This window comes from Kryptolebias marmoratus, linkage group LG4 (genome assembly GCF_001649575.2).
Source record: "Kryptolebias marmoratus isolate JLee-2015 linkage group LG4, ASM164957v2, whole genome shotgun sequence".
Classification (NCBI taxonomy): domain Eukaryota; kingdom Metazoa; phylum Chordata; class Actinopteri; order Cyprinodontiformes; family Rivulidae; genus Kryptolebias; species Kryptolebias marmoratus.
In genome coordinates, this window is record NC_051433.1 from 2,986,042 (window position 1) to 3,007,224 (window position 21,183).

The 21,183-nt window shown below is 45.2% G+C and overlaps 3 protein-coding genes across 8 annotated transcripts in view; 1 reads left to right on the forward strand and 2 right to left on the reverse strand.

Moving 5' to 3' along the window:
- The window catches only part of mtss1 (MTSS I-BAR domain containing 1), a 51,097-nt gene extending 43,056 nt beyond the window's left edge, over window positions 1-8,041 (reverse strand). For all 3 annotated transcript variants that reach the window (XM_017438938.3, XM_037975262.1, XM_037975261.1), the window contains exon 1: window positions 7,283-8,041. In XM_017438938.3, coding sequence (XP_017294427.1) covers window positions 7,283-7,354 — 72 coding nt within the window. In that variant the 5' untranslated portion in view covers window positions 7,355-8,041. The remainder of the gene's footprint in view (window positions 1-7,282) is intronic.
- Window positions 8,042-11,088: 3,047 nt separating this feature from the next.
- Window positions 11,089-14,273, forward strand: LOC108249498 (E3 ubiquitin-protein ligase TRIM39-like). Its single transcript, XM_017438929.1, has 3 exons — window positions 11,089-11,227; window positions 11,792-11,938; window positions 13,015-14,273. Exons 1-3 carry the CDS (start codon window positions 11,089-11,091, stop codon window positions 14,271-14,273), a joined length of 1,545 nt encoding a protein of 514 aa, XP_017294418.1.
- Window positions 14,274-16,771: 2,498 nt separating this feature from the next.
- Window positions 16,772-21,183, reverse strand: part of osgn1 (oxidative stress induced growth inhibitor 1) — a 17,112-nt gene continuing 12,700 nt past the window's right edge. For all 4 annotated transcript variants that reach the window (XM_025002179.2, XM_017438928.3, XM_037975481.1 and 1 more), the window contains exons 3-8: window positions 20,947-21,083; window positions 20,664-20,855; window positions 19,744-19,835; window positions 18,717-18,916; window positions 18,295-18,638; window positions 16,772-17,804 (exon numbers count right to left, since the gene is read on the reverse strand). In XM_025002179.2, the coding sequence (XP_024857947.1) occupies window positions 17,253-17,804; window positions 18,295-18,638; window positions 18,717-18,916; window positions 19,744-19,835; window positions 20,664-20,855; window positions 20,947-21,083 (1,517 nt within the window). In that variant the 3' untranslated portion in view covers window positions 16,772-17,252. The remainder of the gene's footprint in view (window positions 17,805-18,294; window positions 18,639-18,716; window positions 18,917-19,743; window positions 19,836-20,663; window positions 20,856-20,946; window positions 21,084-21,183) is intronic.

The window sequence follows — 21,183 nt, forward strand, 5'->3', positions numbered from 1 at the left end:
TTAGTTTCCCATCATTACAAACCTGAAAACAGACTCTGTTTCCACAGCAGATGTTTAAAATCCTCTAAAACTATCATTTTTTTGTTATCTTCAGCTGCTCACAGCTACATCCTTTCTCTGAGTGTTGTTCAGCTCGTAGTTAACGTTCGGTAATGATGTCTTTACTGTAGTATTTATGATGCCACTGAGGCATAAAATAAGGCGTGCACAAGTTTAACTTCAGGTTAACGTAAAACTGATCCCAGGTCAGTTTTTTCCTGATGGTTGTGTTTCACGACAGCCGCTGGGCTTTAAAGCTGAAGGAGCACCTGAACGCACCACAGATCTCCCTTCACGAAGCGGGACCTTTCGCCCTCCCCTCTCACGTGGCGTTCCTTTACACGCTCACCCGCAGGCGGCGGTGCATGCGTTTGCATGGCACACACGTGGCGGTTCATACGGTTCGGACGGGCGTCGAGTCGGTACTGCAGCACGACGACAGGATCCAGTCCCGGTCCACACCCACGTCTCACCTGAGACTGCCTATTTTCCTGCGAGAAGCGAATGTTCTCTGTAATCAGCCGCTCCCACACACTAACTATCAGGAACTATAAAGCCTCGTATCAGTAACGTGACTAAGCAGCGAACCTTTTTCTCTCCAGCAGCCTGTAAACGCAGGGCGTGTCCGGTCTGTGTGCGCCGTGTGGGAAAAGCCTGTATTTTGCTCTCTGCACACACACTTAATTATATATACGGACCGAAAAAACGACCATAAAACACAGCAACATAATCAGAAACTGTTGTTTACAGTCGTGTGTGTGTTCCTGCAGAATCTACACACTCCTGTAGGTCAGGGCTGAAAACCATTTACTATTCCTCTCACACACACACACACACACACGAGCTCTGCTAATGTTTCATTCACAGCTCACCTTCAGTATACAGCACAGGACACACACACACACACACACAGGCAGGTTGTTACCTGAAAGCCTCCGGGGGGTGAGGGACGGTCAACTCCTTTAAAGACTCAAACTAACAAGGAGTGTAAAGAAAAATAATAATAAATACGTTTATATAGTTGTTTTTATAGTCGGAGCAGAAAAAATGAGATTATTTACTTAAAACATAACTGTATGACAGTTTGATTCAGTAAATCAACATAAAGTCATTATAGCTGTGAAAAATGTGTGATTTTTTAATGTTTTTATACTCCTAACCAATCATTAAATGATCATTTGGGGGTTAATTGAACTGTAACTCAAACCAGCAGATATTCCTCGCCTTTGTTCAGTTCAGATTATCTCGTTTCATCTGATTTTGGCTCCAACTTTAGCTTTAAACGCTCTCCGCCGCGGCGTTTCCTCCCTTAAAACGACTCCCGTAGTCGCCATTTCTTCTCAGAAGAAGAAGAAGAAGTTTACAGTTTTCCTCTTCCCACCTGACTCCGTCGTTCTCCCTCCGGCTCCGTTTACACCCGGGGATTATTTCACCGAACCCACAGCCGCTAACAGAGTTTATCGAATGTAAACAGGCGACTCGTAATTGTTGGCAACAAAACAAAATTTCTCTCATTTATTATAAATCACGTGGTGGACTTCTGGTAGTGAATGAGATGCATTTATGGTTTATTTTTATCATCAATGAAACGCAAATACAAAAAAATTAACTCAAAAATGTTGCATTTTTTGACAACTATTAAGGCTTTCTAACTTTAGAAAGTATTTACTTTAAAACTGATAGCTCGGACTTTATCTAAAAAACTGCTTTAAGGTCCACAAAGACATTCATAAAAAAACTGGCTTTAAAGACTGAAACCAGTGCATGTTTTAGACTTATTTGGGAACAAACATTAACGATTTAATGTCCTGAATGTCTTTAAAGTGTTAAATTACTTTGATTGGAAGTTCGACCATTAAAAAAAATCTACATTTTTATTAAATAGGTGCAAAAACATAAGCATGAAATCAGTTTTGTGTGCTGGGTTTGACACGTTTGACGCAGATATGTTCAGCTCTGTAACCGTGTGGCGCCGGAGGGTTTCTGTTCGGGTCAAATGATCGAGAATCTGGCGGCACCGCAGCACCAACCTGCAGCTTAGCATCTGGAGGACAGAGCTTTAAATATCAGCTTTATCACTGGTATTAAAAAAAAAAACACATTTTCTGCCCTGAAAAGTAAAAATTCCTCTAAACTCTCGGCACTTTAACAGACATGAAACCATTCGATGGAACCAATTTAGATCCAAGGTTTGGGAGAAGTGAATTCAAACTGCATGTTGGGTAAAAACTGGGATGAAACGGACACTGAGCTAGAAGGGAGAGGGGTGAAAGCAGAGACGGAGGAAGGTCGATGGCTCATAATGTCAGTCCTGATACAGCTGAGACAGAAATCAATAATCTGCCCACCTCGCCTGAAGCTAAAGGTCCTGCCAAGCCGCCGCAGGACGGCGTGGACCCGAGCGCTGCTCAGTAATCCTGAAAGCAGTGAGAAGAAACGTAAACGAATCTGTGCCAGCAGGGCGTACCGTCGGCACGTTTCATTTTAAATCTATTTTTAGGGAAAATGGATCCGCTTCATGTTGGTTTACCACATTCAGACAAACGGCGCTCGATGGGGGGGCCGGCGGCGGTAAAATCTATTTTCAGACGCTCCGCAGACGTGGAAGATTCTGAATCAGTTTTCAAAACCTGCTTTAGTTTAAAACGGAGCAGTTTGCCCCAGCAGAGCTGCCGTAGCTTCCTGCTGCGACCCTGAACGTCTGTCTGTAATATTTAAACTTATCAGAACATGGCTGTCTTTATTAATGACTCTGAAATGTTTCATTTGTGTATAAACGTCCAGAGATAAACTCGATGCTAATCGCGTTAGCGCTTCTATGGCGTTTTAGTGTCAAGTTAGCATTTATGCTAACTGTTGGTCAGCAGAACGTTGACATGTTAGCATCCAGTTTTTAATTTAAAACTAATCGTTTCTCTTCATGTTAGCCTGAAAACTACATGCAGCTTTAAAAGGTAGTTTTGTTGATTTACAACATGAGTGCTCCAATTACAAATGATTTATCTGAGCATGGAGCGCCCGTATCGGCTCTGCGTTTCCGTCGGTTAAATACCAGGACACGATGCCGCGCAATCCACAGAAATGGTTCCTCTTCCTCGTTATCTGATGTGACTCATCGAGCCGCTTGCTGCTCTGACCGCAGGACGCCGGCGTGTTCCATCACGCTGCGATAAACGCTCCGACTTCTGAGCGAGACGAGAACTCCCTCGTCTCAAAACTCGTGGCTTTTCAGAGGTGAGGCTCTGAACATCTTCCAGTCCCAAAAATAAGCCACGCGTTGCTTAAAATCCACACACCTAATGTTTGAAAATGTTTGTATCCGTGCTGTGAATCATCACGGATTAACTCTTTCACAACGTTCCGGTATTTCTGCAGACTGAATCATCATCCGTGGTTTTCCTCAGCTGCGTTCTGATCGACACACTCGGCCTCGTGCGAGGAACTTTCCGTCGGTCTGTCCGCTGTTGAAGCAACCGATGAGGAAATTTACAGAGCCGCCTCACGAGTCGGGGACAGCTCTGAGCGCAAACAGGAAGGTGGCGGGGAGAAATCATCCCGTTTGTCCCGACGTACACGCTAACGCCTCTGAGGATACGAATCTTTCTTCGTGTTCCAAAGCAGAACGTGTCCTCTCGATGCCGTTTATCGCCGCAGGAAGTGTGAAATGTCTCTGTAAGTGCGAGGTCGCTAAACGAGTAACCAGCCGAGTCCGCAGCATCTTTCAGCTTCGAGGAGTTTAAATATCCCTGGAAACAAACAATCGAACACGTCTAAACTACAGGAATCCAAACAAATAGAAGAACCAGCCTGAGGAATCATCTCACAGTCTTCAGGAAGCATCTCAGGACTAGACGCAGGAAAATATTCACGTTTTCACTTGGAGTCACTCTGAACGATATGTTCCCACCAACTTTGGCTCAAAAGTCACCAGGAGTTTACATCCAGGCAAAAAAAGATAAATAAATAAGAAAACTTAATCTGAGACGACCACAGGAGGACTATTTTTGGGAAAAAAGAACATTTTTAAAAATTCCAACGACACGACCCGCCTGAGGAAACTGAGAGCCCTGAAACGCTTTCAGACGGCGTTCTGAAACTCCACGGCAAACGCCGTCTGCAACCCGGCAGTGTTTCATCATCGGCTTGGTTTATGCGAACCCACAGCAATGATTCCCAAAGTTCCCAAGTCGGGGTCCTTGGCTAATCTCCAGATATCAACTTAAAATGAAATACCCAGATTTTAATGATATATTTGCACCATAATTGTTACAGAGAATTGAAATACGAGTCATAAACTGGTAAAAGAAAACAGCACAATCAACATTAAGACTGTTTGTGTTGCCATTATCCTCTGTTCTGAAAGGGTCATTCACATTTTTGGGATATTCAAACAGCAAACAGATGAGGTCACGCACCTTTGTCAGTATTATTCTACAGGTTGGAAGCTGAAACGTTTGGGACTGAGACACTGGAAAACCAAACAATCTACCTCACCGTAACGTGTAAGAATACAAATGGAAAATCTTTAAAAAAGGTAAAGGAAGTCTCCAGCTTTAGCATGTTATTGGGCCAAGCTTAGTTGTAAAACCAGCTCATAAATGACCGATTCTCCACCCCCCTAGAACCGACTGGAGGATCACCTTCGAAAACTTCTTCATGTCAGAACGGAGGACCTGTGCAGCCTCCTAATATCTGCATCCAGAGCCTCATTAACCACCACGTCAGCTCAACTTCATTTCATTTTCTGTCCACTGAAGAAAACCCTACCTAAAGAAAGTAAAAACTGCCTTTAAGCCAAATTATTTATTCTCATGCAACCACATTCCTGACAGACAGGTGACGCCCATCAGGCTTAAAGGAGGCAATTTACTGTCAGGTACTTTGGTGCATCCAATCTAAGTCATCGCAGAAATAAGAGACGTGTCCAAAAAAAAAAAAGAAAATGCTTGTTTCAGTGACTCTTACGCCATGTGGCACAAGTTTCACATTTCATAAGTTCTCTGCTATGTGGACTGTTATGCAATCCTCCCAGACAGGAGGTCAATAAGCACCGAAATCTGTCCAATAATGGATATTCCACACGGTCAGATAAATAAGTGGGGCAACGAAGGAACGAACAACCTGCAGAAAACGTTTTGTTTCGACTGACGTGAAACCGCACCGGAGAGAAGCTGGAACCAATAAACTTCTGTGATTTGGATGATTATTCGAGCACCAAAGTAGAAGCAGATTTGTTTTGGCTACGAGGATAAGATTTAAAACAAAAACGTCCGGGTCCGTATGTGTTCAAACCGCGCATCCTGAGATCTGTTGACATCTAGTAAATCTATATCTGTTTCCTGCTGTAAGAGGCGCACGCAGAACGTGGATTCATCCGTGAAACGAAAGCCTGAGCTGGGCGATAAAAATCAGCGACGCGAACACGCATCAGCTGAGCCAGAGAGCCTTCGCTGGATATCCTGGTGAAGAAGAAGAAGAGGAGGAGGAGAGGTGAAAAGAGCTAACGATGAACATGTGAGAGCGGTGACGAACAGCCAGCAAAGGGCAGCCTGACGAACATCAAAGCTGGTAAAAACCCGCCCCCGCCCGGGCTTCCAGACCCAGGATCAGCGCCGCTCGCGTCTCCCGGCTATTTATAACCGGCGCGGCAGGAGACTGGTGGTGTTTTAGGTTAAAGAGAGCCTCGAATATATCTGAGATCTGCGCCCCATTATCTGAGGGGCTCAGGAGGAAAAGCACGAGTCCCACAGCAGAGGAAGACGACAACAACACCTTCAGGAAGAAGGTTTAACGTTTTACAGCGACATCGCCAACTGTCAGTGGGAAAAAAGTTGTACAACTTCATCTGTGATTGTGTAAAAAACTGTAAAAAGACATAAAAACTGCCCGTTCAGGCGCGTGAAGTCCAACTTCCTGTGACCCGTTTAAGCTCCAAACAGGGCCGACTTTTCTTACCTTTCACCTCCATTTTCTCCGCTACAAAAAAGCTAAGAATGTGACAATCACTTTACAGGTTGTTGAGTAACTTCTCATTAAATCAACAGAAATGGTCTTGTCCCATATTACCAAAAGTATTCACTCACTCATCCAGATCACTGAATTCAGGTGTTCATCACTGTCATGACCACAAGCTCCTAGGCGTGCAGACTGATTCTACAACCATCTGTGAAAGAATGGGTCGCTCTCAGGAGCTCAGTGAATCCAGCGTGGTGCCAGGATGGGATGCCACCTGAGCAGTAAGTCCAGTCGGGACATTTCCTCTACAATCAGCTGTTAGTGGTTTTATAACAAAGTCGAAACGATTGGGAACGACAGCAACTCGATCATGTAAAACCACAGAGTGGGCTCAGAGGTCACCAACGTTCTGCAGGCCTCCAGACTCCATGACGCCTTCAGATCAGCTCAGGAACAGAGGAGAGAGCCTCATGGGTTTCCATGGCAACAGCTGATCCAAGCCTTCCATCACCGAGAGCGAAGTGTCGGACGCTGTGGAGTAAAGACCGCCCCACTGGACTCTAGAGCAGTGGAGACGTGTCCTCTGGAGGGACGAGTCTGGGTTCGGCCGCTGCCAGGAGAACGGTTCTGGTCTGACTGCGCTGAGCCGAGTGTAAAGTTCGGTGGAGGGAGGATCATGGTGTGGGCTTGTTCTGCTTAGGTCCAGAGAAAGGAACTCTTAATGCTTCAGCATCAGAGACGTTTTGGACAAGTCATACAGTTTGGGGACGGCCCCTTCCTGATCCAACATGGCTGCACACCAGAGCACAAAGCAAGGTCCATAAAGACCTGGATGAGGAAGAACTTCCTGACCTCGACCTGACAGAACACCTTCGAGCTGAATCAGAGCCAGGCCTCCTGTCCAACATCAGGGTCTGAACTTCTGGAAGAATGGTCCAAAACTCCCATAAACTCTCCTAAACGTGTGGAAAACCTTCCCAGAAGAGCTGAAGCTGTTATAGAAGCAGAGTGGGTCAATATGTGTGTGAAGGGAGGCGAGCGAATACTTTTGGCGATATAGTGTACACTACTTATCCCGTGCATTGTAATTAATGCCATCATATCCAATTAAAAGAAAAGACAAAATAAGGTTGTTAAATGCTTAAAAATTATCATAGATGGAAAATTACTTTGAAAAAAGGTGTCTGAAGTGAAACCATCAGTGGTGATGAATGGACGGATTAAAAGTTAAGGCTTTAATGGGAACATCTTGATTTGTTTGAGGAGGAAAAAACAATTTAAAACTCACCTTCATGTCGTTCATGATGAGCTGGAAAAGCCCTCCCAAGGCGCTGCATTCCTTCTCTATTCCCGCATCCATTTTTCCACAGGCTCGGAAAAATCCTCAACGTCCCAAAAAACTTTTTACCTTCCCCCCCTTCCCTGAGTTTATAACACCCCACCAGGCCGATCAATGGAGGCTTTTTTTCTTAAACTAGACGGGGGTTGATAACACCTCCCAGGGGGACAAAGTCCGCTTTAAACAGAAAAAAACCCGAAGATAAAAAGCTGATAAACGGGAGTAAAATCCGGCGTCTCGGAGCGGTTCGTCAGCCGATGCTACCAGCCGGCCAACTTGACGAACGTCCCGGAAAACAGCTCATGTTGCCCGGACCCTGCGGCCGACTGTCCGGGGGGGCGACGGGGGTCGGAGGAAGAGAGCGGCCGTCGGCCTCTTTAGGCTCGGTTCCGAGCGGTTTCGGATAACCGAACCTCTCACCTCCGCGACTGCTAACTCGGCTAACGCGGTTAGCCCAGGCAACCTGTGACTGCGCGCGTGCGTCCGAAACGCGCACCAACACGGTCCCGTCTGGAGGAAAGGTGGAAAAAAATATATATAAATATAGCCGGTCCGGTTCTTATCTGCGGTCCGGTTCGGGTCCAGGTCCCTCCGGAAGTTTATCCGAACGGTTCGCGGCTGTTTTTGGGCGAGTTTCGACTCCAAGAACCGACAGTTTCCCTGCAGCCCGTCCTCCAGGAGTCCGAACCCGAACTGAATGAGCTTTTCCCAAAACTGCGCGTGAGGGTAAAGCCACCGGATGTGGAGGCAAACACCGCATCCGGTCCGGAGTGTCAAAATAAAACTCCGTCAGTCAGCTAGTTTACACACAGTAGATAGTTGTGCTTTTGGCTGTGTCTGACTGTTAGCAAAATATCTCTCGAATCGGCGGACGGATTTTCATGAAACTCACAGAAATTAATTATTAGATTCACGTCTACAACGTGATTAACTTTTGGAGTCACCCCAACTCAAGATGGCCACCGCAGCTATTTGACTTTGGCAAACAAAAAATCAACTGTAACTCAGTCAATTTCACAAAAAACGAGCTAAAAGTTGACGCAGTAGTAGCTGAGAGTGATTGCCAACCAAAGCCTTGAGTACATTACCTGTTCGTACATCTATTAGCAAAATATCTCATGAACCACTGGGTGGATTTTAATGAAATTTCTCAACATAAGCAGTCTGAAACTCTGGCATGAAAGGTGCTCAGCCTTTAAATTTTATTTGTATTTGTGCAAATAAAGGTAACAATAGGTTCAGGATCATGGCCTAAAAATAAATTACCTCTTTTTGTAACCAATGCAGAAATAGAAAGTTCCAAACATTCAGGATTTTAATGATAGAGCTGTATTGTCTCTATCTTCCTTTATGGTTTTTAATTTTGTTTGTTGTTCTTGTTCTTGCAAGGCTTTGCTTTAAAAAGAAGAAGGAGAATAGGAAGTTTCCTTGTAAAAATGTTAAGATTTAGTTCTAAACTGTGAAGAGTTTGCTTTCTTGAGCCTTTTATTTATTTATTTTATCAGTTACCTTCATCTACTGCAGGTGAAACACTTACAGTTCATAAGTACCTTACTCAACATCACCTAAAAACAAACATAATGAGCCTATATTTATAAAAAAAAGTGGTCTATAAGTTTGTTATCTTGCTGCTAAATAAACCACTTTTTTGCAAATCTGTTAAATTATTATTGTTGCAGTTTGAGTTACACATTTAAGCAAATTTAATAAACATTTAATTTTGTTTTAGATCGAAGAGAAAAAAACCCCAGAGCTAAGTTTCAGAGATTAACAACGCTTTTAGCGGGGCTTTTATTTTCGAAACTTTCCGATTTCCTGTTGACGCAGGTCGGTGGAGGCTTGTTTGTGGTTCGGAGGGGCGGGGCTTCTGAGGGGCGGGGCTACGGAGGATAAACCCAAAAGTTGCTGAAGCAGAGTTTACCTTATTAAAGTAAAAATATTCACAAAATAAAACACCAAAGGGTCAGATGGAAGATATGATGAGATTATATTCAATAAAAGCAGTTTTTTTGTTATTATTTCTTTTGTAACCTGATTTTAATCCACTGCAGGTCAGAAGTAAACAGGTGAGAATTCAGATTACCATATTTGTTGCCTTTTTTAAGGTATATTAGCTGTGGCGGTCATCTTGAATTGGATTAACTCCTAAAGTTAATCAGTGCTGAAGCGTTACTTTGTTTAGATTTTATTAAAAACGGGAACATGTTTGTTTTTTAGTTACATATTCGTGTTCAGAGATTATATTCATATCAGAAGAACCTCAGGTTCAGGTTAATGTCCGCATTAAACATGAATAAATCTGCTGTAAACTCATTTAGGATTGTTTGTAGCTTTTTATGTTTTTAAAACTTTTAATATTTACCTAAACTTTTGTGTTTTTCATCACATTTCCATCTTGATCAAGACTTTATAACAGATAAACCTTACAAACTGTTAAATCTGTTACATGTTTTTTAATAATCATCCAGATTTATGATTATTTTTCTGCTCAGACCTTCGGTTTCCACAGAAACCAGACTGTTGTTCAGTGGGTGATCCTGTGATTCAGCAAAACATTCACGTGTATGCAAAACCAGAGCTCACACACACACACACACACACACACCACATGTTGGTCTCCATGGCAACCAGGAGGCGGATGGAGCGGTGACTCAGCTCGTTTCCAGGTGAATCAGAGAAAAATAAAACTCAACGTGTCGCGACGAAATCCTTCAGCCCGTGTCGGTTTCAGGCAGGAATCCAACTTTTAGGACGAACTTCAGCGTAAAAATCATTCAAACGCCACAGAAGACGTAACAGCAGGCAAACATTGGTCTTTTATTAATGTTAAAAACTGATAAAAACGGAGCTTGGACCCCTTTAAACAGCGTTTACTACGAAGTAAATTCAGCCAGGACCGTCCTCCCCGGAGGTTTAACTCCAACTTTCTCAGACAAGTAAGATTTCAATCAACTAACCCATGAACCATCAGCAGCCAAGAGGCGGCTCGGGGGCCCAGTAGGGACGCAGTGAGCTGGAGGCCGTCCCCGTCCCTCGTCTCTGAGGTTTCGAGATGACCCACCCTGTTCTACCTCAGCTCCTCGCAACTTCTACCTCAGTCTTTCTTAGAAACATATTAAGAACCAGCAGAACACAGAAAGGAAACCCGGGCTCACTTTAAAGGCGGCCGGACTTCATTAAAAGTAAAAAAACACAAAAATTAATGTAAAACGCATCGTTTTCTCTGATAATTTATAATAAAAGACCACAAGAGGACCGTCAACATTTTCACATTGACATTTTTGTCTTGGCTGAGAAGCTGGAGCACTGTTTTTACAAAGGAGCCACCTGTGACCTTTAACCCTGTGACCTTGAAATCAATAGAGATCATCCCTGGCCCATGAGGTGTCCACCTCTGCAGTTTGACATTCCTACATCCAACGGTTGCAGAGTTAGAGAACAGACAATGGTTTGTGCAAAGAAGCCACCTGTGACTTTCCGCTTTGACCCCCTGAAGATGAAATCAATAGGGATCATCCCTGGCGCATGAGGTGTCCAGCTGTGCAGTTTGATTTTTCTATCTTAAAGGGTTCATAATTTAGAGCTGGGACAGGAAGCTGTCCCCTGAGGGACGGATCATATTGATAAAAATATGTCCCGATTTTGCAAACTGGACTTAATAATTTAGGTGTCCTTAATGAATAATCTGCAGCTGGACGTCCCCAGGAAGACCCTTCTCTGCCTGCTCTTGTGATTTATTTAATCTCCCGTTCAGGATGACGCAGAGAGACAGGAGACAGAGACGGACGGTACGCTCCGTCCACGCCGCAGTCTTCTCCTCTTCTTTGCTGGATCCCAGGATTTACGACCTCCTCCCAGCTGTGCAGGGGGGGCTCCTGGTCTTGGGTCCAGCAGGTACCCGTCAGCCCACAAAGAACACGTTGTTCCCATCCAGGGTGTGTTAGAGCGATTAAATCCAGAAATCTGGGCTCAGTCATCGGCCGATCGGCAGCAGAGTCGCCCAACACTGAGATGATTCAGGAAGTTCTGACACGATTTGACCAAAACATCTGGAACACGAGATGACCTCTGACCTCTGACCTCCGACATGGAAGACAGATTATTGTATTGATTCTGTTTACATTTAAATTATTGTATTTATTTCTTCCAAGAGCAGCCAACTGGCTTTTCACAATAAAGGTCTTCTGACCCTCTTTATTAGATTAAAATGCACAACGCTTCACCAGAAACCAGATCTAGGCCACAGTTTATGCTGCTTTTAACCATGAAAGAGATTTCAGGGTTTTGTTTTTTCTGTGTTGCTGAATAATGTGTTGGGACTGAAGTGATGGTTTGTACACTGCTGCCACCTGGTGGACTCCTCCAGGGCTGTCCCTGGTCTCTGATCCTGTCTGTGGTCTTCATGGACAGGAGAGGAAGGTGTCTCAACGTCTGATGTGGTTCTGTTGGCGTCTTCAGGCCGGGACCTTCAGGGTGGACAGGGGATGGTCGGGATGAGAGTCGGCTCCTCTGAGTCCAAGGCCGTGGTTCCTAACAGGAAACGGGTCGGGGGCGAGTCTCTGCCTCACCTGGAGGAGTCCGAGTATCTGGGAGTCTTGTTCCTGAGTGACGGGAGGACGGACGGATCGGACCCTCGTCTTCAGGAATGAGGGTCGAGTCAAAAGACAAAACTATGGACTTCCTGCTCTGTCTAACATCTAACCCTCACCTGTGGTCCTGAGGTTTGGATCAGGACACAAAGAACCAGATCCTGGATCCAAGCAGCTGAAATGAGCTTTCTCCATAGGGCGGCCGGGCTCAGCCTCAGAGAGTCGAGTCGCTGCTCCTCCTCGTCGAAAGGAGGCAGCTGAGGAGGTTCATCCAACTGGGAGGAGACCTCGGGGCAGACCCAGAACTCTCTAGAGGGATTCTGGATCCTCTCTGGTCTGGGAACAACTCAGGATCCTCCAGGAGGAGCTGGAGAGTCTCTGAGGATGGGGAGGACTGGAGGACTGGATGGATGGATGGATGGATGGATGGATGGATGGATGGATGGATGGATGGATGGATGGATGGATGGATGGATGGATGGATGGATGGAGTTATAAGACAGTTAAATCTCATCCACCTGCAGCTCATCCAAACTGTCAGTTTTCTAAAACTGTCTAAAGACCAAATTTGAGGCCATCTTTTTCTATAAAAACAGCCCCTTTCAAAATAAAATACTCCACTGACAGAGTATGTCCTGTGAATGACCCTCAACTACTACCACGTCAGATTTTAACATCTATAATGTTAGCCCTGTGGCGGCCATCTTGAATCAGATTGATTGACTGAAGTGTTATTTTATTTGTAAACATTACAAATAAGAGGATTTTAGCACTTTTCCAACATCTGGACTACTTTAAATTTCTTCTGCTTCAACATTTCAAATACTTAGATTAGATTAGATAATCCTACATTAAATATAGATCCAATAAAACATAGTTTGTGTTCTTCTAAACCTTTATTCTGTTTGTAAAAGTGTTATTTTCTTTTTGTTTTATTGGACCTTAGCTCTGGTCCAGTTAAAATCTGATCTGAATCATTGTTCATGAAACACAGATTAGGATTTGGAAAACCTTCATTTTATTTATGAAACTTCTTTTTAAAACGGGTCAACTTTAGCCCTTTAACAGCATCTGGTCCGGTTGGAAATGTAGATCTGATCTGTGTGAACCTGTGTGAGGCCTTCGTGCTGAGGAGGAAGGACTCGGAGACGCTCTGCGGCCTGCACCTGGAGAAATTCAAGCTGTTCTGTCTGGATCACCAGGAGCCCGTGTGCGTCATCTGCCGAGACTCGAAGGCTCACAGCGAGCACAGGTTCAGGCCGATCGACGAAACCGCCCAGGAGTGCAAGGAGAAGGTGGAGAAGATGCTGCTGCCGGTACACAGGAAGCTGAAAGTGGCAGAGGACGTTAAAGAGAGGGTCGAACACATGTTGGATCACGTGAAGGTCCAGGCCGAGCACACAGAGGGCCGGATCACGGAGACGTTCCAGAAGCTTCACTGGTTTCTCCAGGAGGAGGAGAAGGCGAGGGTCTCTGCTCTGAGGAGAGAAGAGAAGATCAAAAGTAAGAGGATGAGACGAAACATGGAGGATCTGCGTGGAGCCATAGGAGCGCTGTCCAACACCATCAGAGCCACGGAGCAGGAGGTGAGAGGCAACAACGTCTCGTTTCTACGAAACTACAGGACCGCCGAGACCAGAATCCAGGAGAGCCTCCGGCTGGATGATCCGCAGGAGTTCTTCGGAGATCTGATCGACGTTCCCAAACACCTGGGGAACCTGAGCAGCCTGACCTGGACCAAGATGAAGGAGACCATCTCCTCCACGCCTGTGATCCTGGACCCGAACACAGCCCACCCACACCTGGTCCTCTCCGAGGATCTGACCAGCGTGAGGTACGGAAAGAGACAGAAGGTTCCCAAGAACCCAGAAAGGGTGGATTATTACCGCTGCGTCCTGGGCTCCGAGGGCTTCAGGTCCGGGTCTCACCTCTGGGATGTGGACGTTGGAGACAACAGCCACTGGGGTTTAGGCATGGCAGCGTGGCTCGACTACAGGAAGAAGGACATCCGCTCTGGACTCTGGATGATAAAGTTGGAGCGTGACGGATACTCGGCGATGTCCCCCTCCGATAAAACGAGGCTTCCTCAGGTCCGGAGGAGACTCAGGAAGGTCCGGGTTCATCTGAGGTGCGGCAGAGGAACTCTGTCGTTCTTCGACCTGGAAAGCGGAGCGCACATTCACACCTTCACGTTCATTTTTAAAAACACCCTCTACCCTTACTTCAGCAACGGGAACAGATCCCCGCTGAGGGTTTTACCTGCGAGCAGCTCCACGAAGATCCCTCCGCTGATTCTCATGGTTCTTCTCCTGACGATGGCGGTGCTGCTGTCTGCCCTCATCATGATTTAGCCTCAAACATTTGGACTTTAACGGTTATACTTTTATGAGACTTAATGTTTTAAAGCTGGTTAAAAAAGGACTCAAACATCTTCTGTTGATGGTTTCACTAAAAGTCGCTTTAAAGAATAAAATTCTCTGTTAAATTTGATTCCAGCTTCTCGACAGGAAGGTTTTATTTTGAAAATAAAAAGCTGTTATTTAACTTTAATCATTTATGTGATTTGGCTTCAGGTAAAGAAGAAGTCAGTTGTCCTTTTTGAGTCTGGCTGGACTTTTTTTATGACAAAAATGTCCAATAAGACAAAATCTTGTCAGAGCTGCTTTTGTTCCTTCAGCTGGTTTCAGAGCTTTGATCAAACTGGCCTCGACAAAAATGATGGTACCTGAGCCAATCAGCTGGTTTCTGCACCTCTGAGACTTCTGCACCTGTCCTCAGGTGTCCTCAGGTGTCCTCAGGTGTCCTGGTTCACTCCTCCAGCTGTCTCAGGTCTGAAGGCTTCCTTCTCCAGATGTTCAGCAGGATTTGGATCAGGACCCAGAAGGCCTCTTCAGAACGGTCCGATGTTCGGTTCTGACCCGTTCTTGGTGTTTGGACCCATGAGCTGAGACTGAGACCGAGCTTCCTGACTCTGAGCAGCACATCTGGCTCCAGGAAGCCTTGATAGTCTTCAGAACCGGGCCTCCTCCGTGTCCCCCTGTAGGTTCAGGGTTCTGGTCTTTGTCTCATGTTTGGATCTGTGGACACAGAGGTGATGGGACTTGTTGTCCAAAAGCTCCAGTTTTGTCTCGTCTGTCCAAAGGACATTGTCCCAGAAGCTCTGTGGACTCTCAGTCTGTCTTTATGACCTGGTGTCCTCCTCAGCCGTCTTCCATTCAGTCCACTTTGTCTCAAACAGCTGACACTGATGACCTTTGACCTCGGAGTTCACCTATGATCCGTCTCTTCAGTTGTCCTCTTGTGGACACGTCCAGGGAGGTTGTCTCCAGTCCTGTGGACCTTCTGTAGTCTCAGGGACGTCCAGCTGAAAGTCTTTACCTTCAACCTGCTGCTCCTGAGACAACTCTGTCCTCAGCTTCCTGTCCTCCATGTTCAGTGTGGGACACACCCTGATCCCTAACAGCCCTGTGACTACCTGTCTCCCTTTAAACAGCCTGACTGATTCCAGGACATGTCCCTGTGGACACATTAGTCTCAGATTAGTTTCATTAGTTTGTTTTTTTTAATAATAATAAAAAACTCCTGTTTGGTGACACCTGGTGGCCAAAAGCCTGAATCGCAGCTCGAACCTCCAGAGCTGCTGTCAGCGTGGATCTTTGTGGCTGAAAGAATAAAGTTTTGGTTATTTGGTGAAGAAATAATGTTGATGAATAAACTTGTGCCTCTTTGTTTGTAACGTCTTGATGTTTGTAAACATAAATAAAAAGAAAACATTACATTTAGGTTAAATTATTCTCATATTAAATGTTAAACTTGTGTTTTCTCAGCGGTCTGAATCATTCACAGACACACGGTTGAAGCAAACCTCCAGTTTAATAGAAACTTGTACAAATAAATATGTCGAAACTGATTTTAACTCACAGATTGTTCCGTTTTTATATAAAAACCTTCAACAGACAAACAGGCGACGCGTTCGTGGAGAAAAATAAGAAAATAAACGAGGAGTTTTAAGGCACAGCTCAGCTCAAAGTAACTTTTATTTTGATTTAAATTTTAAAAATTATAAAAAAACTCCATCAGCGCAGCGTATCCAGTGTTGATTTAACAACATTATAAACTAAATATGCAGATAAAACGAGTAATAATTACCTGATTAATGACTATTCAAACAAAAGGCAGCTTTTGGAGGAGTTTCAAAATAAAATGACATCTCATCTCTCATAAAAGAGCTAAAATAGAGAACCTTTATTTTATAATTGATGTTTTAAATTTTAATTTCTGTCACAAATAGCTGATCAGAATAAATCTCATCGTAATTATTACAGAATAAATTAATAATAATTCAGATTGTTTTAATAGAAACACTGGAGCTGTTTTTATTTAATCCCATCTGCAGCTGCACGTCGATTTAATTGAGAATTAATCCACTTTTTATTTAAAAACTGGATTATTCACCAAAATAAAATGTGACTTTCTTCAATTTTGTTGCTTTTAAAAGCTTTAAATAAAAAAAAGAGACGCAGTCGGGTCCATCCTGAACGTTTAACTCTTAAATAAAGATTTAAAAACTTTTAAAAAGTGGTTTTAAAATGTGAAAATGTGTTTTTTCATTAACAGCTTGTTAGATTAAAAGATGTTTAGAATCTTAAATCGTTATAAATTTGAAGGAGAGAAAAGAGAAGAATCTCATCTGAACTGAAATAAAGTTCCTAAAAATGTGATTTCTAAGAGTTTATTTCAAATAAAAACCATTTAATGTTTAGGAATGTAGATTTAAGTGTTTAGATTTAGAAAAATCAGCAGAATTTGGGAACAAAATAAACATTAAACATTAAAAAAGGCAAACAGATTGAGAGAAATTAGAGTAAAAATCCTTTTACTGGTTCCGTTTAGAAAATTAATTAAAAATGATTTTAAAAATATGTACAAAAACAACAGTTCAGTTACAGGATTTAAAAAAAATTAAAAAAAATCCAGATAATAAACAGAAACATAAATAATTTATAAAAAACAAACAAACTGTTTTTAACGAGTTTGATTTTCAGCGTTTAGTGTCGATTCGAACGTTTTCCACCAAAAAAATAAAAATTAATTCAGATTTAAAGAAAAGTTCAATTAAACCGAACTCGGCTGAACGGTGGGAGTTCTGCCAGCCGGCGGCCCGGTTCTAACAGAACCGAGGCTTCGGCTGATTTCTCCTCCAGCTTGTTTTTTGGGCCCGACCGGAACCAGAACCGGTCAGGGAGCTCATGTTGCTGGTTGGTGATGAGATGAAGAACCTGTTCGGTCTCCATCAGATCAGAGAAGGTCCGTTTGGTTCTGGTTTCCAGCTACGAGTCCAGAACCTCGGCTGCTGTCCGACTCGTCCCGCGGCCGTCCAGCTGCCTGTCGGCGCCGGCGGCCTCCCTCTCCTCGCGCCGCCTCTTGGCGAGGTCGCTGGCGATGGCGAGAGCTCCTCCCTTCAGGAACCGGACAAAGTTCTCCCCGACCAGCGGGCCCATGGCGTACAGGCCGGGCCCGTCCGCCGCCAGCACACGGTTGGTGAACGGGTCCACGTCGATGGGGTTCCGCCGGCACGAGATGGGGTCGTCGGGGTTGGCGCCCAGCGAGCGGCCGGTGTCACGCAGAAAGGAAAGGTTCGGGTGGGAGCCGATCAGAACCAGCGCCTTGGAGACCCGGACCACCGTCTGCTCGCCGGAGTCGGACTCCAGGACGCACTTCCGGTCGGGTCGGAACGCCACGACCCTGTGGCGCGGGAAGCTCAGGTAACCGGTGTACGAGGAGGAGGGCGGAGACGGGCTGGAGGAGGACGGGTCGGGGTGAAGGTTCTGGGTCCGTTCCTGGGTCGGCTGGTGCTGCTGCTGGGTCATCATCTGATGGACCTGGGAGGCAAAGATCAGGGGAGATTAAAAAATTATTTGATTTAAAGAAATAAAACGTTAGAAACGTCTCGATCAAAAGCCTAAAACTTCAGCTGATTTATGAGCCGAAGGTCTTAAAACGTTAAAGTTAATAAAACAGCCGAAGTGACTGAAAACGGGTCGTTTCCGCGAAAATCTGCAGCTTAAAGCGATTCGTTTACGTTGAGCGTGTACCCGCGTTTCAAAACCGAACACATCTGATAACTACCGAAACAAAAACATTTAGATGTGTTTACGCTGACACAATAAAGCTGCGTTTATTGTTCATTTTTATACAAAAAAGCTACAAAAAAACATAAAAATATGAATTTTTTTACTTATTTTCCAACAAAACTTAATAAAATTCATCCATCTTTGGGTTTATTCATTTATTCTAAACTTGTAAACGCGTCCATTTTCGGTAAAATAATTTAAGTGATTTAATTTGTAAATATTAACCCTCGCCGCTCACCTTGTGGTACTCGGGATACAGGAGTTTGGGCAGCTGGTTGAAGATGAGGCCGGGGTCGGCGACCGAGCGCCTGAAGGCGTGGTACACCGGCGTGTTCAGGTGGTGCGCAGCCAGCACGGCGTCGGCCGCCGTAAGCCCCGCCCCCACCACCAGCACCGGGTCCGAGGACTGGTCCAGCTCGCCGCCGGAGATGGCCGCCTCCAGCTCCCAGAAGGAGTGGCAGACGAAGGGCAGCGACTCGCCCGGCACGCCGAGCCTGGCGGGGATGTCGTGCGTTCCCGTCGCCAGGACCACGTTCCGGGCCAGCAGGGAGAACGGAACCTCCTCTGAAACCGCGGAACCGTCTAGAACCAGGACAGAAGGAACCTTTAGCTACTACAGAACCAGCGGCCGCGAGCCGAGGCGGATTTCTCCCGCCGTACCTCCGAGATCCTCGCCCTCCCGCTGCTGCAGCCCCGACACTCTCCAGCAGGGCGGCGACCCGTCGCGGCCGCCATGCTCCCTGGTTACCGCGGTAACCGTGGTCCCACAGGCAAAGTTCTGCCCCAGGGACATCTGGGAAACGTAGTGCTGGTAGTAGGAGGCAATCTCTGCTGGGGTGGCGCGATCGTTTCTCACATTTCTACAAAAACAAAAACATCATTTTTATAAACAAATAAATGATAAAATAATAAAAACAGAAGTCAGAAATGTTCAGAATTAACAACAAGAAGTGGTTTTATTATTAAATAAACTTGTTGGGAAGCTGCTGGTAATAAAACAAACCCGAGAGAGGAAGGCACCATCTTATTTGTTTTGGAAACAAATTGTGATTTTATGCAAATCTGTTAAACAAATTGAAGCTGGAGTCACAAACAGAAGCACTTCCTGCTCCTCGGCAGCTCCGCGTTTATAAAGTTCAGAGTTAAATCAGCTGGAAAGGTTTCAGATTCTACATCTTAATGACAACACACTGTCCGATGCTTTTTAATCAACAGATTTAGCTGATTTAGGCTAACAACGATAAAGCTTAGCTTTCATTTTAAAACAACAAAAAAACTCCTGTTAAAGGTTATAAGTTAACTCTTAGCTTCCTAACAAATCATTTAAGGTTTTTTATGTTTAAGTTGGGAACAAAGAAACGTCCGTTAGCTTTAAGCTGCTAGCTAGCTAGCATCTTTAGCATCACGGCTGCTTGTTTTTCCCAGTTTTTAAAGCTAATGAGCAGATTTTAGCCAGATTATTTGTACGATAAACTATTCGCCGTTTTGTTAAAGACGCCTAATAGTCGTTCGTGTCGTCTGAAAGCTGTAACTTAATGATTCTGAGTCTAAATTAACCCCCGACGTTCATGCTAACGTAGCAACGTCTCACAGAAACTTGGGACAAATATTCCAGTCTACGTTCAGGATTGTGACAGGAGCTCTGTAAGAACAGAAACGAAGCGTTCTGTGTCTGATCAGCTCGTACCTGCGCTTGTCTCTCATCCAGTCCTTCAGTTTGAGTCCAGGAAGCTCCATCCAGTTCGCCAGGCTCAGCGTCAGCATGGAGCCCTCCATGGCCTGCAGGGACACGAAGCTGTGAGCCGGGGGTCGACCCTTCACCGAGCGTTTACTCAAATCAGACGGCCGGCGTGCAAACGAGGAGCAACAAACCGTCGGGTTACGGCTTTATGACGCCGGGGAAGTTAAAGCTGCTCACGTCCAGTTAAAAACAGAATAAACAGCTTTTATTTCTTCACATTTTCTTCAAGACTGAACTGAAGATATTTTGATAACGTCGACGGTTCATCTTTAAATTAAAACGTTTGTCAGCAGAATTAAAACTGGTCAACTCGTTTGGGTCCAACAGTTTAGACCGATTGGTTCATATTTCTGCAGGAAGGTTTTTAAAACGATCTGAAGTGAAATAGACTGGAAAACGAGGCGATGTTTTCACCAGCTTTTCTGGAAAATGTGACCAACAACCTGAACTCGTCAAAGATTTCAGGACAGATGATTCCATCACCTTTTATCCTAAACTCTGAGGATGTTTAAGATAAAATAATATTCTGACAACTTCTTTTGTTGTATCTAAGAGAATCTGCTGCTACGTTTGTCTGAATCCAGCTGAGCGGTTTGTTTACGTTCAGCGCGTACCTGCGTTTCAGAATCTTACGCCAACGTATCTACGGGAGTGAACTCCTCCAAACGGACCGTCTGACATAAATCAGGACAAACTTTATTTACCTTTAACTTCATGCTTTGCAGTGAGAACCTTTAATAAAAAAGTCTTTGGTTTCTTATCTCCGAACGTCGAAGTTTAAAAACCAGGACTGAAGAGTAAAACTAAATAAAAACTATAAAATACGGTGATTCTGATGCAGATGAAACATGTAATCAGCTGCTTACATGCCAGGCTCCTCCAGGTGGGCCCTTCCCCAGAACCAGGTGAGGAACGGCGCGCTCCGGTTCGTAACGCCACTCCAGCGGAGACGTGTGGTCCAATCCGAAGTCGCTGTCGGGCAGCAGCAGCGAATCGAAAAGCACCGCCACGGGGTTGGACGACCGGCCCTCCAGGCCCTCGCACAGGTACTCCAGATCCTGCAGTGGGGGCGGGAGAGGGGACGGCGTTACGCTGAGGTGAAACAGCTCAGATGTGTGTGTGTGTGTGTGTGTGTGTGTGTGTGTGTACCTGCTCCATCAGCGGCAGGTGAGGCTGCTCCGACAGCTTCCCGTGCAGCAGGGGGTTCGGGTGCCACGCCTCAGGCGACAGGTAGGGGGTGTGGCCTGACAACAGGTGTGACAGGCAGATCCCCGACGGGCCGTTACCTGAGAGACACAGAGAGACGTGAGGACGGGCGAGTTCTGGTCCTCAGAGACACACAGACGTGAGGACGGGCGAGTTCTGGTCCTCAGAGACACACAGAGA